This window comes from Thamnophis elegans, chromosome 9, assembly GCF_009769535.1.
Source record: "Thamnophis elegans isolate rThaEle1 chromosome 9, rThaEle1.pri, whole genome shotgun sequence".
Taxonomy (NCBI): domain Eukaryota; kingdom Metazoa; phylum Chordata; class Lepidosauria; order Squamata; family Colubridae; genus Thamnophis; species Thamnophis elegans.
The window spans coordinates 39,364,255-39,378,685 of NC_045549.1; the positions used below are offsets into that span (position 1 = coordinate 39,364,255).

The 14,431-nt window shown below is 43.4% G+C and overlaps 1 protein-coding gene across 7 annotated transcripts in view; it reads right to left on the bottom strand.

The window, feature by feature from the left end:
* The window catches only part of ABHD18 (abhydrolase domain containing 18), a 28,927-nt gene extending 14,608 nt beyond the window's left edge, over positions 1-14,319 (bottom strand). Inside the window, exons 1-8 of one of the 7 annotated variants that reach the window (XM_032224382.1) lie at positions 14,224-14,310; positions 13,299-13,343; positions 9,329-9,413; positions 2,682-2,786; positions 2,301-2,385; positions 546-646; positions 328-406; positions 157-241 (exon numbers count right to left, since the gene is read on the bottom strand). In XM_032224382.1, the coding sequence (XP_032080273.1) occupies positions 157-241; positions 328-406; positions 546-646; positions 2,301-2,385; positions 2,682-2,773 (442 nt within the window). In that variant the 5' untranslated portion in view covers positions 2,774-2,786; positions 9,329-9,413; positions 13,299-13,343; positions 14,224-14,310. Of the gene's footprint in view, positions 1-156; positions 242-327; positions 407-545; positions 647-2,300; positions 2,386-2,681; positions 2,787-9,328; positions 9,414-13,298; positions 13,344-13,671; positions 13,692-13,981; positions 14,139-14,223 lie in introns of those variants that run through there. The other 6 variants (XM_032224383.1, XM_032224378.1, XM_032224379.1 and 3 more) reach the window with 6 other exon arrangements.
* Between the last annotated feature and the right edge of the window lie 112 nt (positions 14,320-14,431).

Consider the following 14,431-nt stretch of genomic DNA (forward strand, 5'->3'; position numbering starts at 1 on the left):
ACAAACTGCTTATCTATCTCAAAATCAAACAGATTTATGTTTAACACATTTTGAATCAATTCTCCTATTTACTATATTTATATCTGAGTCACTGGATAACACTTTCTCTCCCTTCTGTATTCAAAGGTATAAGAACTACTCAAATAAAAAGGATATAATAGGGGTTTTCTAACAATAATGAAGCCATGCAGGCCTCTTTGATCATTGGACGGGCCATTAAAGTTCGTCGTCTCCAAAAGTACTAAAAATACAGTTAAATAAAGTTAAATTAAATAATACTACTATAGCAATACTGAGAAACCATTATTGAACAACACTGAAGCTTACATGGTCTCCAGTGCCTGCTAAATGAATACAAACAGGTTTGTACTTGTTGTTCCATCTCTTTGGTACTATAAATTGAAATCTACCAAAAGAAAGAAAATAATGAAAAATGATTTAAATGAATTAGATAATTCTCATATACCTTGCACAATATCATTATATTTAGTCCATAACTTATTTAGTTCTATAATTTTTAACTTATAGTATATATTTATTCTTACCTTGCAGTAATTGATTCTGATGGCATGATATCAGGAACATAATGTGCCAAAGGAGAAATAAAGTGTCCATCAAGGATCTTGCAGTCTGATTGTTCCTCAACCTATACATAACATTATATTTTTACAGTCACTATCAAAGTTTTCATGTAAAAATAAAAGCTCTGCTAAACAGAAGTAAACTGTTCACAAAAGCTATGTTAGTTTAGAACTAGAGGTAAGCAGGCTCACAAATATTAAAATACATTATAACTCATTAAGGTACTGTAAACCAACTAAACCACATTCTGATGGTATACTACTTTAACTCATGATTTGAATCCTGTCAGTGTTATTTTCTGCCAATTTTTCTCACCCTTTCATAAGCAAATCCCATCTCCACCAATTTACAAGCAGGAAAAATCTTTCTTGTTTTAGTGGTGATTGAGCTCAAGTTGATATAGCATTTTGTTAGTTTGGGTGGGGGCAAGAGAAATTTGGAGAGAAAGGAAATGATTCTGCTTTCAAAATGTAATTTAGGAAATTTTTGAAAGTAGAAACATTTAATAAGATGTACATTAATAATCATCCTAACTAATGAATGAAGGAGGTTTATAACAATGAAATAATTTCATGGTAATATCTAGACTCATTAATCCAGAGTATCTGTTGAATAGCTACATGGTAATAGAAAGACAGCAGTCATAAACACTACTGGTTTGGGAGCAATCATACTTTCCATGAAAGCCTGGACTGCTGTTGGTAACTTCATCAAATCACTGAGGTAAGCAAATATAAATAAAAGCTTTTTTTATCATAGTTGGCTTTTACTGTTTCATAATAAACTGTTTTACTGTTTCATAATAAAAACAATAACTATAGTGAGTAAAGAACTCATAAGCACATTTTCATTTATATTCAGCTGTTTCTTAAAACTATATCACCTCAGAACTACTCAAGCATATTTTAGGTTTCCAAAATTTGTAACTTTGCAAAGATTTGCTAAGCCTAAAGAATGAATTTTGTGTAGAAGATTAATACTTCTCCAAGTTTCTACTAGAGAATTCCCATAGTAGCATAAACTTCCATACTACTAGACACCAGGTCCTTTAAATTATTTTTATAAGCCAGCTTCTTCTGAATAACCTAATGAGAAATTTATGTTCACATTGTTTGTGTGCCCACAAGTCAGAGTTGACTCTAGTGATGACCAATTTGCCTGTGAGCATGCCTGTGTCTTGCAATTATTACTGGCTTCCCCAATGACTTTGCCTGTTGGAAACTGGCAAGAAGTTGCAAGAAGGTCCTCACTTAATAACCTGCTGTTGCCTTAAAATTAGCAACAGCAATCCTATCAGTTCCTGTTGCCAAACAATAAGGTCATATGATATGATACCTTAACTACATCACCTAGTGACAGAAATTTTGCTTCCAATTACCACTGTTAATTAAGAACTACCTGTCCCAATATTAATCTGTGCACACAGCAAATATATTATGTTAACCTGATACCATTTTAAAATTAATTTCCAGCAAAGTTTAAGATCAACGCAAATTAATTTGTTTTCTAGTATCTTGTCCACCTGGGGCAACTTTTCATGAGACGGAAAAAATGTAAGGTAGGCTATCATAGATGACTGTAGTGAAATAGATAAATCTAGATTGGTAACAATGTATATCTTATCAAATACAAGGTTTCTTTTTGTCAACCCTCAATAGTTCTGTTTTGAATAGGTGGTTATGAATAATCAATCCATTCTTATTTATTCATTTTAGTACCTTATTAATGTGCACAGGATAGTCCCTTGGAACAAGATTCTGACATTTTTCCCTGTTTCCAATAATCTTTCTGAATTCAAATATTCTGTTAAAATAAGAATTAGTTGCAGATATTAAGAACAAAAAAAGACTCCATATGATAAAGATGTAATTAAAACAGTAATTGTCTGTAACAGGTCTAGTATTACTTTTATTTCACACACACCCTGTTACTGTTACTTTTAATGAACTCTACTATAGGAAGTTCGTCAATTTTCACATTTTTGCTCAACTACCGGTATAAGTTATTGTTCTTACAAATAATATAATTGCACTGTTTACTTTAACTGATTTAAATGGAAAGATCAAATATTTACTTCTAAAAAACTGTTTATAACCTACCTTTTTAAGTCTTCTGGTCTTCCCCATCCTTGAATGAAAAGTTTAGTGAGAAGTAGACGCCTATATAAGACATCTAGCTTGCTCACACCCATTAGCAAAACACATCTAGGAAAAATATATAAATATTCATATCAATAATAGTATACTGATTCGAAAATGTATACTTTGACAACAAAAAAGTTAATAGTAAATAAGAGAACACTGAAAGAAAATTATATATACAAGGGTTGCATCAGTTTTGGGGAGTTATCAAAGAGGCTAACCCCTCATCGGGTACCATTAGTTCTAAAACTGCTTTAGGCAAGGGACCCACCTGGGAAACTGACCAATCACACCTTTTCAATCTTAGGAAGAAGAGATTGGCAAACCATTTCCAAAAATGTTGCCAAAATATGAGCTTGACCATGTATTTACAAGAGTTACTCATTAACTGTGGTAATAATAACAGTACAAGAAATGAATTAGGTAGAAAGACCGTTGGCTTACCTGAACGGTCGTTCTCTGGTCGCTGCGAGGAGAGTCCAAGTGTGGGTTAACACAGCCTATCTGCCCTTGGACTGAGTAACATTTTTCTTGACCACATCTCCCTTTGCCTCCCTATCTCCAGTTTAAAAACGAAGAGACAACCATATGATAAGAGTTCACAGTCAATAAACAGTCTTGTATTCTGGTTGAAAACCCGCCTGGGTGGGTTTGGACTTTCCTCGCAGTGCCCAGAGAACTACCGTTCAGGTAAGCCAATGGTCTTTCTCCAGTGCGCTGCTTGGAGAGTCCAAGCATGGGGCATGCCCAAGCTATTGTGTCCCAGGGCGGGCAGAGACCAGAGCCTCCTGAGTCTCAGCGACCCTCTGCAAGATCCTTCTTCCGAAGGAGGCTTCGGCTGAGGCAAAGTTGTCTATTTTGTAGTTCTTGATAAAGGCAGTGGGGGATGCCCACGTGGCCGCCCTGCAAATGTTTAGAATAGATGTCTGGGTCGCCCAAGCTGCTGAGGTAGCCGCGCTCCTGGTAGAATGCATAGTGACCCTGGTCGGAGGAGACTTGCCTTGATGTTCGTACGCCAGTTTAATACAGGTGCACAACCAACGACCTACGGTGTGAGATGAGACCTTGCGGCGCAGCGACCCAGGAAGGAATGACATGAAGAAGGATTCGGAGCAACAGAACTCCTTAGTTCTCTTTAAGTAAATATGTACGGCACGCCTCACGTCCAGTTTACGCCAGTCACGTTCCCTAAGGTGAGAAGGTCTAGGACAAAAGTTAGGCAAAATTATTTCCTGAGCTCTATGGAAATGAGAGTTGATTTTAGGGATAAATGAAGGGTCAAATCTCAATACAACCCTGTCAGGGTGAACCACGCACAGGTCCTCCCTGACGAAGAGGGCCGCCAGCTCAGACACTCTGTGGGCAGATGTGATAGCCACCAGAAAGGCCGTCTTGATGGTCAGATGGCGCAGGCTTGTCGTATGAAGGGGTTCGAATGGAGGACCCGTCAAGGCCCTCAAGACGAAGGGAAAGTCCCAGGATGGGTATCGATGAACCGTCGGTGGGCTGATGTTCACTGCGCCCTTCAGAAAGCTTTTAATCTGCGGATGTTGGCTCAGGGATCGAAATGAGCCTCTGGCCAGAATGGTAGATAAGGCCGCAACCTGACGCTTGAATGTGCTGGGCTCCAGTCCTTTGTCCAGACCCTCCTGTAGGAAGTCCAGAGTTTGAGGGACTGAAGCAGAAAAGTCTACAATGTCTCTATTTCTGCACCAGGTAGAAAAGGCAGCCCAGGTCATATCGTATATCCTAGTGGTGGAAGGTCTCCTGGACGCTTGTATGGTTCGTATGACCTTGTCAGAAATGTTCTGTTTCCTCAGGAGGTCCCCCTCAAGTGCCAGACGGCTAGTTGTAGCCACTGGGGATCCGGGTGGATGATGGCCCCCTGGCTGAGGGAGATTTGGTCCTGAGGAATCCTCCACGGTTTCTGAATGGAGAGACTGACAAGGTCTGCGTACCAGGACCTTCTGGGCCAGAGGGTGCCACCAGGAGGATCTCTGCTCATTCCGCCAGGAGTTTGGTCACCTGCGGAATGAGAGGTAGAGGTGGGAATGCATATAACAGTCCTCGGGGCCACATGCACCTCAGCCCATTCGTGCCCTCCGCCCACGGGCAATGATAATGGGCGAAGAATCTGGCAGTTGTCTGTTGGAGTGTGGGCAAATAGGTCTACTTGCAGTTTGCCAAATCTCCCCATGATCTGTTGAAACAGGTCCGGGTGTAGACACCACTCCAAGTGATCGATGTGCTGTCGGCTCAGCCAGTCCGCTTCACGATTGCTGACTCCGGAAATGTGGTCGGCCCTCAGAGAGGCCAGATGTTGCTCTGCCCACCTGCCCAGAGATTCTGCCTCGACCATGAGTCCCTTGGAATGGGTATCACCCTGTCTGTTTATGTGGGCTTTTGTCGCCACGTTGTCTGTCAATAAGAGTACATGTCTCCCTTTTATCAAGGATACGAATTGTCGCAGAGCGAGGTGGGCTGCCCTCAGTTCTAGCCAGTTTATGCTGTGGGCAGCCTCCCTTCATGACCACTGGCCCTGGGCTAGTTGGCCTAGGGAGTGGGCACCCCAACCCAGAAGGCTGGTGTCTGTGGTCACTGTGACCCTTTCTGGTTCTTTGAACAGACACCCTTTTACGACTGCCATGGTCCTCCACCAGGTCAGAGACCGAATTACCTTCTGCAGGAGTCGCACTCGCCTGGGGGAGTTGCTGGTTTTCGTTGTTTGCATTGGAAGAAGAAACCATTGTAGTTCCCTGGCATGGAGACGGGCCCAGGGAACTACTTCAGACAGGAAATCATGACCCCCAAAAGCTGAGACAGTTTGATGATCGGCACTGGTCTGGGTTGACGGCATTGGCTCACCCTGTGCCTCAGGTTGGTCAGTCGATCTGGAGACAGGAATACCTGACAGGAGGTCGAATCAATGATGGCGGCCAGGTACTGGATGCGCTTGGTTGGTCGGAGCTGGCTCTTTTCCAGGTTGACCGAAAAGCCGTGCTGTTGTAGCATCTGGACAGTCAATCACACATCTCGTCGAGCCTGCTCTGGGGTAACAGAATGGATAATTATTATTGTATTTTTTTGTGTTTAATTAACATACGTGGGGAATGCATGGATGAGTGGCTGTGTATGTATGAGAGGATTGAGAGTACAGCCTGGTGCCTCCTCCACTGAGTGCTATTGCAGAAGTGGCAGGGGGCCCAGGCCTACCTCCCGTCCCAGAATGAGTGACAAAAATCACCTGCTGGATGGAACGGAGGCTGTGGGAGGGGACAGAGGGTCTACGGGTACGGGAGTGGGCCAGAGCATTACGATCACTATGGGGAGAGGCAGGTACGACGGGAACTTCAGGGCTAGCCATTACCGGGGAAGGAGCGTTCGCTACGTCACAGAGATCCCTCCTTCCGGCCCTGCTAGTTCCACTCCAGGGCCAGATGGCGAGAGTGGTCAGGGCCCTGGTCTCCGGCTGTTGTTGCTAAATGCCGGGTCTGTGGTTCACAAAGCTCCCCTCGTCCGGGACCTAATTTTAAACGAGGGGGCAGACCTGGCATGTATTACTGAAACCTGGCTGGGCCCGGAGGGAGGAGTCCCCCTCACTGAAATGTGCCCAGAAGGATTTCAGGTGCTTCATCAGCCGCGACCCCAGGTAAGGGGTGGGGGAGTGGCTGTCATCGTCCGAAGGTCTTTAGTTCCTCGTAGGATCCCTGCTCCGGAGCTTGTCGGGTGTGAGTCCCTGTTGATGAAGTTGGACCTTGAGGGTCAAGTGGGCTTGTTGCTAAGGTATCTTCCTCCCAACAGCGTTGCAACAGCCCTCCCCTCGCTCCTCGAGTCAGTAGCCGAGTTCGCGATAGAGTTCCCCAGGCTTATGGTTCTGGGGGATTTCAACCTGCCTACACTCGGTGAACGCTTTGACGGAGCGCAGGAGTTCATGGCTTTCATGATAGCCATGGACTTGACCCAAGTAATTCGGGGTTCGACTCATTCAGCGGGTCACACGCTTGACCTCGTATTTCTCTCAGAGCAGTGGAGACGTGATCTAGAGTTGAAGGGCATTAAGACCTTGCCCTTGTCATGGTCTGATCACTTCCTACTGAGGCTTGACTTTCGGAAACCAATCCCCCACTGTAGGGAGGTGGAACCGATTAGGTGGTTCCGCCCCAGACGCCTGATGGACCCTATGGGATTTCAGACAGCGCTTGGAGAAATACCTGACGCTCTCGTCCACAATCCGGTGGAGTCCTTAGTCGCTGCCTGGAATACAGCGGCGGCGCGGGCTCTAAACCGGATTGCACCTTTGCGACCTCTCCAAGGCAGTGGATCCAGGAGGGCCCCTTGGTTTACCGAGGAACTCCGGGAGATGAAGCGCCAAAAGAGACGCCTAGAGCGCCGCTGAAGGGCCAGTAAATCTGAGTCAGACCGAGCACTGATGAGAGCCTTTATCAGAGCCTATCTCGTGGCAACACGGGCGGCGAAATGTTTGCATTTTGCTGCCCTTATTGCATCCGCTGAATCGCGCCCAGCCACCTTATTTAGAATAACCCGCTCCCTCTTGAAAGGGAGGGATGCGGATGACCCTTTACAAGGTAGAACTGAGGAATTTGTTCAGTATTTAACGGATAAAGCCGCTCGGATTCGGACAGAGCTGGACTCCAATTGCACGGTACCAGCCGAGGTACCGGGGGAAGGTCTTGAGCATACTTTATGGATTGAATTTCAACTTGTCTCTCCTGAGGAAGTGGACAAGGCCATGGGAGCGGTGAGTGCCTCCACTTGTATACTGGACCCGTGCCCCTCCTGGCTGGTCTCGACCAGCAGGAAGGTGACACGTGGCTGGATCCGGACGATAGTTAACACCTCTCTCCGGGAGGGAATTTTCCCGCTCCTCCTAAAGGATGCGGTGGTGAGACCCCTCCTGAAGAAACCATCTCTGGACCCAGCCATTTTGAGCAACTATCGTCCAGTCTCCAACCTGCCCTTTGTTGGGAAGGTTGTTTTTGTGAAAGTGGTGGCCTCTCAACTCCGACAGTCCTTGGATGAAACCGATTATCTGGATCCCTTTCAGTCGGGTTTCAGGCCTGGTTATAGCATGGAAACTGCTTTGGTCGCGCTGATCGATGATCTCTGGCGAGCCAGGGATAGGGGTCACGCCTCTATCCTTGTGCTCCTTGACCTCTCAGCGGCCTTCAATACCATCGACCATGGTATCCTTCTGTGGCGGTTGCGAGAGGTGGAAGTGGGAGGCAACGTCCTTTGGTGGTTCTCCTCCTACCTCTCGGATAGGTCGCAGTCGGTGTTGGTCGGAGGGCAGAGGTCGACCCCAAGGCCCCTCAACTATGGGGTGCCGCAGGGTTCAGTCCTGCCCCCCTCCTATTTAACATCTATATGAAGCCGCTGGGTGAGATCATACGCCGGCATGGGATCAAATACCACCAACATGCGGATGATATGCAGTTGTATCTGTCCGCCCCGTGCCAACTCAGCGAAGCAGTAGAAGTGATGTGCCAGTGCCTGGAGACTGTTAGGGTCTAGATGGGAGTAAATAAGTTGGCAATCAATCCAGACAAGACCGAGTGGCTACTGATGTTCCCTCCCAAAGATTGGCCAAGTATTCCATCTCTCAGGCTGGGGGGTGAAATTATACGCTCCTCAGAGAGGGTTCGCAATTTGGGAGTCCTCCTGGATCCCCAGCTGACTTTAGAACACCATTTGTCGGCTTGACCAGGGGGACCTTTGCCCAGGTTCGCCTGGTGCACCAATTGCAACCCTACCTGGATCGGGAGGCCCTTCAGACAGTCACTCACGCCCTTGTGACCTGAAGACTGGATTACTGTAATGCACTCTACATGGGGCTGCCCTTGAAGAGTGTTCGAAGACTTCAGCTAGTCCAGAACGCAGGAAAGGGAGGCATGGTCAAGAAAAATGTTACTCAGTCCAATGGCAGATAGGCTGTTAACCCACGCTTGGACTCTCCAAGCAGCGCACTGGAGAATTAAAAGCATTTATATTTTGTGACTTTTTGACAACACATTTTTCTGCAGTTACAGCATAAAAACAAATATTCAGTTAAACATGAATCACCCTAAACCAATATATGGAACTACCTGTTCAGCAAATGAGAACAAACTTTAATTCACATAGTGGTTTAATCATGCAGAGTAGGATTACATAAACGAACATCAACCCCTGAATATTGAAAAGCTGTAAGAAGCAACATCTTTGTCATAATTCTCTCCAGTAATAGTGTCAGTTCAAAAATTGTGCAGTGGAGATGTAAGATAATTATTCAACCTGTAGAATGATGACAGAACGCAAGCCTTCCCCTTAGTATAGATTTGTTTACTTTTATTGTTACTTCTGTACTCTCTCTCTCTCTCTATATATATATATGTGTGTGTGTGTGTGTGTGTGTGCGTGTGTGTATACGTATTCATATACACACATAAAAAACAGAAGTAACAAGTCATTTTTGCCCACACTACTGTAATTCTTATGGTTGTTAAAGGAATAGTCATAAGTTGAGAACTACCTGTACTAACTTTCTGCCACCACTTTTAATTGTCTGATCAATTAGGACCAGTCCTTCCTAAGTTTATTTCTCTGACCTTTAAGTCTTTGAAGGCTCTTCCTTTGTCAATTGCTTCCTCTTTCTCTTAGCCACACATTCCATTATACTGAAACATTGAACTTCTAAATAGTAAATGAAGAAAACAATTTTTATTTAATTTTGGAATAGTATCTAAAGTATAAGTTATTAAACTTTAAGAACTTTACAGTTCTTAAACTACAGATATAGTTAATAATAGTTTCATTTCTTTGTTATACAGTTAGTCCTCGACTTACGACAACAATCGAACCCAACATTTCTGTTGATAGTCAAGACGGGTAAATTTCGTCCCATTTTATGACCTTTCCTGACACCGTTGTTAAGCAAAATCATTGCAGTTGTTGCTTTAGTAACACAATTGTTAAGTGGATCTGGCTTCCCTATTGTCTTTGCTTGTCAGAAGACTGCAAAAGATGATCACATGATCATGGGACCCTATGTGGAACAGTTGCCAACCATCTGAATTTTGATTGTGTAAGCATGGGGATGCTGCAGCAGTTGTAAGTGTAAAAAAACAGTCATGAGACACGTTCTTCAGTGCTGTTGTAACTTTGAACAGTCACTAAACAAATGGTTGTCAAAGACTATCGGTACAACTAAAGTACACCATTTTAATGAGTGGGAGGAACTTTTGACTAAAAAGAAATACTAATATAATGTTCATCTACATTTATCAGACAAAGCAAACAATAACAAGCTACTTTATCTTTTGGTATTATGTCATTGCTTAGTTAATATTTCACTAGTGCAATTTGCTTTCTTGCAACCATTTCTTATAAACAGAAATGGTTTACTCTTCACTGAATTTAAACAACCTTCCCTGTTTCCAACGGAAAACTTTGGAAATCTGACGTAAAAATTAAACTTGCAACTTAATTATTTGTTTTATCACATATATAACAACAAATTAAGATTCAGTAATACGAGTAATCCTCGATTTACAATGGCAATTGAGATAGAATTTCCACTGCAAGTGGTGTGATCATAAAGTGTGACCACATCACTTAGCAATTGTAATCTTGGCAGTCTTGATTGCCACTGTTAACCAAATCCCAGTCAGTCATTAGACAAGGCAACTTCTTGCTGGCTTCCACCAAACTGATAAGTGGGTAAATCAACAGGAAGTTGCAAGTCCCAGGAAAGTACCAGTAGTTGCTGCTGGATGGCAGTGAGTGCAAGGGAAGTGCAGCAAGGGTTGGTGAGATTGTATGAGGGTACCTTGGCTAGGCTCGGGAAAGATGCTCAGGAAGGGAGTGTGTGAGGGAGGTATGGTAAGGGTCAGCAAGAGTGGGTGAGAGCGAGAGTGAGGGACAGCGCAGAGGAGATGAGAAAGGCATAGCATTGGGACAATGTGTCGAATATGCAGTGAGGCGAGGGAAGGTTAGGATGAGAATATCTATATATTAGGGTAAGCAAACATCCAATATGAATTAATAGCTCTGCCCAAATTCCAGTGCATACATTCTCATGTGACCACAACACTAAGACAAAGACACTACTAAACATACACTGTATTGTGCAACAAATGTTGTGGATATAGTATACCATATTTTTCAGAGTATAAGACGAACCTTTTCCCTCAAAAAGAGGCTGAAAATCTGAGTGCGTCTTATACACTGAGTACAGAATTTTTTGCCTCCTGAAACCCGACCCCTTCACCAAAATGGCTGTGCAGAGCCTGTAGAAGGCTTTCAGAGAGTTCCTGGTGGCTGGGAAAGGTAGAAATGAGTGAAAAACGGGCAATTTTTGGCTCAATTATCCACCCCCCAGCCTCCAGGAGTACTCTATAAGACTCCTAAAGGCTATGGATGCAAATTTTTTGACAAAAATGGGCCCATTTTCATGAAAAACAAGCCATTTTTTGCTCATTTGGGGGGGCACCCCCAGAAGCACTCTATAAGTCCCCTAAAGGCTATTCATGCCTTTTTGGGGGCAAAAGACGGGCCATTTTGGGGAGGTTTGCAGAGTGCAAAAACCTTTTTTTTAAAAATTGTCTCTTCAAAACATTGGTGTGTCTTATACTCCAGTGTGTCTTATATTCCGAAAAGTACAATACTTATATTTCAGTAAGGCATTTGACAAATGAGACCACAACCTACTTCTTGGTAAGCTAGAAAACTGTGGCATAGACAGCATCACCACCAAATGCATTAATATTAAAGGCTGACAAATTGCATTCAACATGTAGCCCTTAATGAAACTACAGCTACATGGAAGGAAGGAAGCAATGGGTATCCCAAGGTTCTGTTTTAGGCCCAGTACTCTTCAATATCTTCACAAACAATTTAGATGAGGGGGAATTTTTTTTCAAATTTGCCAATGATACCAAGCTGGCAGAAATAGCCAACCCTCCAGAAGATATGCTCAACAGCCAGACGGATCTCGACAGACTTGAACAATGGCCCTATCTAACAAAATGAAGTAAGAAAAATGAAATGGAGGGAAAAGTAAGATTTTACATTTAGAAAAAAAAAGACAATGCAAATTAGGTAAAGACTGGCTCAATAGCAGTAACTGTGGGAGGAATCTTGGGAGTCCTAGTACATAGTCACCAAATATCAGTCAGCAATGTGCTGTAGCTGCCAAAACAGCCAATGCAATCCTAGGTTGCATTAACAGAGGGATAGAATCAAGATTATGTAAAGTGTTAGTACTGCTTTGTAAGGTCTTGGTAAGGCCACACTCAGAATACTAAATCGAATTTGGTCACTATAATATAAAAAAAAAGTTGAGACTCTACAAAGAGCGAAGTGAAGAGCAACAAAGATGATTAGGGACAGTGGTGGATTACCCGGTACCTGCCTGGAGCACTGGGTACCGTTCCGGTACAGTGCTCCAGAGGGCCCACCCACCCACCCATGCTCCTTACTGGTATTTGAGCTCTTCGGTGCTTCCGCGCACGGAGCATACAACACCTGCGTGACACTCCGCTGAGCAGCTGGAGCATCACGGAGGCATCACAGAGCATCGCAGGAGGTAAGGACGCATGTGCCCACTGCGCATGTGTGCTGCGCGCGTTCATGTGGTGGACGCTGGGCCCTGTTGCACCGTACCAGTTGCAACGGGATCCGGAATCCACCACTGATTAGGGGACTGGAGACTAAAATACACGAAGATTGCAGGGACTTCAGTATGTCTAGTCTAGTGAAAAGAAGGACTAGGGGTGACATGATAGCAGTGTTCCAATATTTGAGAGGTTGCCATAAAGAAAAGGGAGTCAACCTATTCTCCAAAGCACCTGAAGGCAGGACAAGAAGCAATGAATGGAAACTAATCAAGGAGAGAAGCAACCTAGAATTAAAGAGGAATTTCCCGACTCTGAGAACAATTAACCAGTAGAACAGCTTGCCTTCAAAAGTTGTGGGTGCATCATCACTGGAGGCTTTTAAGAAGACACTGAACAGCCATTTGTCTGAAATGGTATATGGTCTCTTGCTTGAGCAGAGGATTGGACTAGAAGACCTCTAAGGTCCCTTCCAACTGTTATTCTGAATATATAAAAGCAATTTTAAACATAATTAAATATTACTGAGTTTCTTGTCTCGTGCTTGTCCTATTACTTGCAGTGCTTGTAAGGAAAGCATTTGTAACTTTCTTGGTTGATGCTCTTCATGTATAAGACACTATTACAAGGAATAGTGAACAATACAGACCATTAAACTGAAAAAACAATATAGATAAGAATGATCTATACTGCCATAAGCAGTTTGATAATCACCACATAAATAATATAGCTTCAATAATCCTATACTGAAGTAGTAATTCAATTTTTTTTAAAAAAGGCAAGTGAGGAATACATTGTAACAACCTTGAAAACAATGTGATAAACAATTATATTTAAAACAGGATGAAATAAATATCACTTTTTCTACAGAAAAATATACATATCCAAACATTTGTAGTGCAAGGTTCTCAGATAGCCGATAGTTGTAAAATGCATTTTATATAATCATATTTTTTGCTCCTACCTGTCAATTTTGGTAGTTCAATCCTGTTAAGTATCTTCATTGTATCTGTTGATTCAAATAATGAGACAAAATCCAATGCTGTTCAGTGAACTCAGTAAATGAGACACTATGCTATCTACTAATATCAATTAGACATTCTCAGAGTAAATCTTGCAATTTTTTTAGATTTATATGTGATATTGGAACTATTAAGTTAATTTTTAAAAACGATTTCAAACAAATTTAGGTAGCTTCTTTGAGTAGCATAACAATTACCTTAGCAAATTCATTTATGGTAGTACTACCGTATCATTACTTTATTCAAATGTAGTTCCAATGGGGAAAAATAAAACAGTATACATAAAAAGAAGTGTCAACCTGCCCTTGTCCGTACATCATCAACCAAATCACCAACCCACTTTGGCAGGCGCCAATACCGCAAAGGGTTCAAAATCCATGAATCATCACATCCCCAGCGCGCAATCCACTCCGACTCCTCTCCACAATTTCATGGCACGTGATGGGCTCATTCACAAGTCAAGAGTACAAAAGACTGCACTCTAATTCACGGAAATGGGCACAGTAGAAATTTAACATCACATTCAACCGCCGCCTAAAAAACTACACTTTGGCCTGTTTACAGTCCATTCTTTTTCCTCAGGAAGGCTTGGGAAAGAGAATATCAAGCTGGAAATAAGCCTCACTTCTCCAATGTAAAATCCGCCTTGCCGTTTTATTCCCTGTTTACTTTTTTTTTTTTTACATCAGAGGTCACCGCAACCGTTTCTCACAATCACAACTTTAAGAGACCCCACAACCTCAGGAGGCGTCAGACAGGCATGCCTGTCCCCTTCGGAAGAAAGAGCGAACCTACGGAACGCCGGGAGAATTGCCGAGGAGCACCTCTCTGTAACGCCCTTGGCTCTTCCCCTCTCTCGCCACCTACCTCCATCATTCACAACGCCAAAGCGTCCCAGTCCGACTGAATGAAAAAGGGGGTGGAGAAACATGCCGAAGGTCGCCGCTTCCCGTTCCTCCCCTCCCTCCTCTCGCGAGAGCCTCAACAACGGTTTTAAAAAGCGAGGGGCGGGAGGGTGGGGGGCCGACTTTACCAATGGCTCGCCCGGCACGTGATTAGATTTGATCCCTCCCCT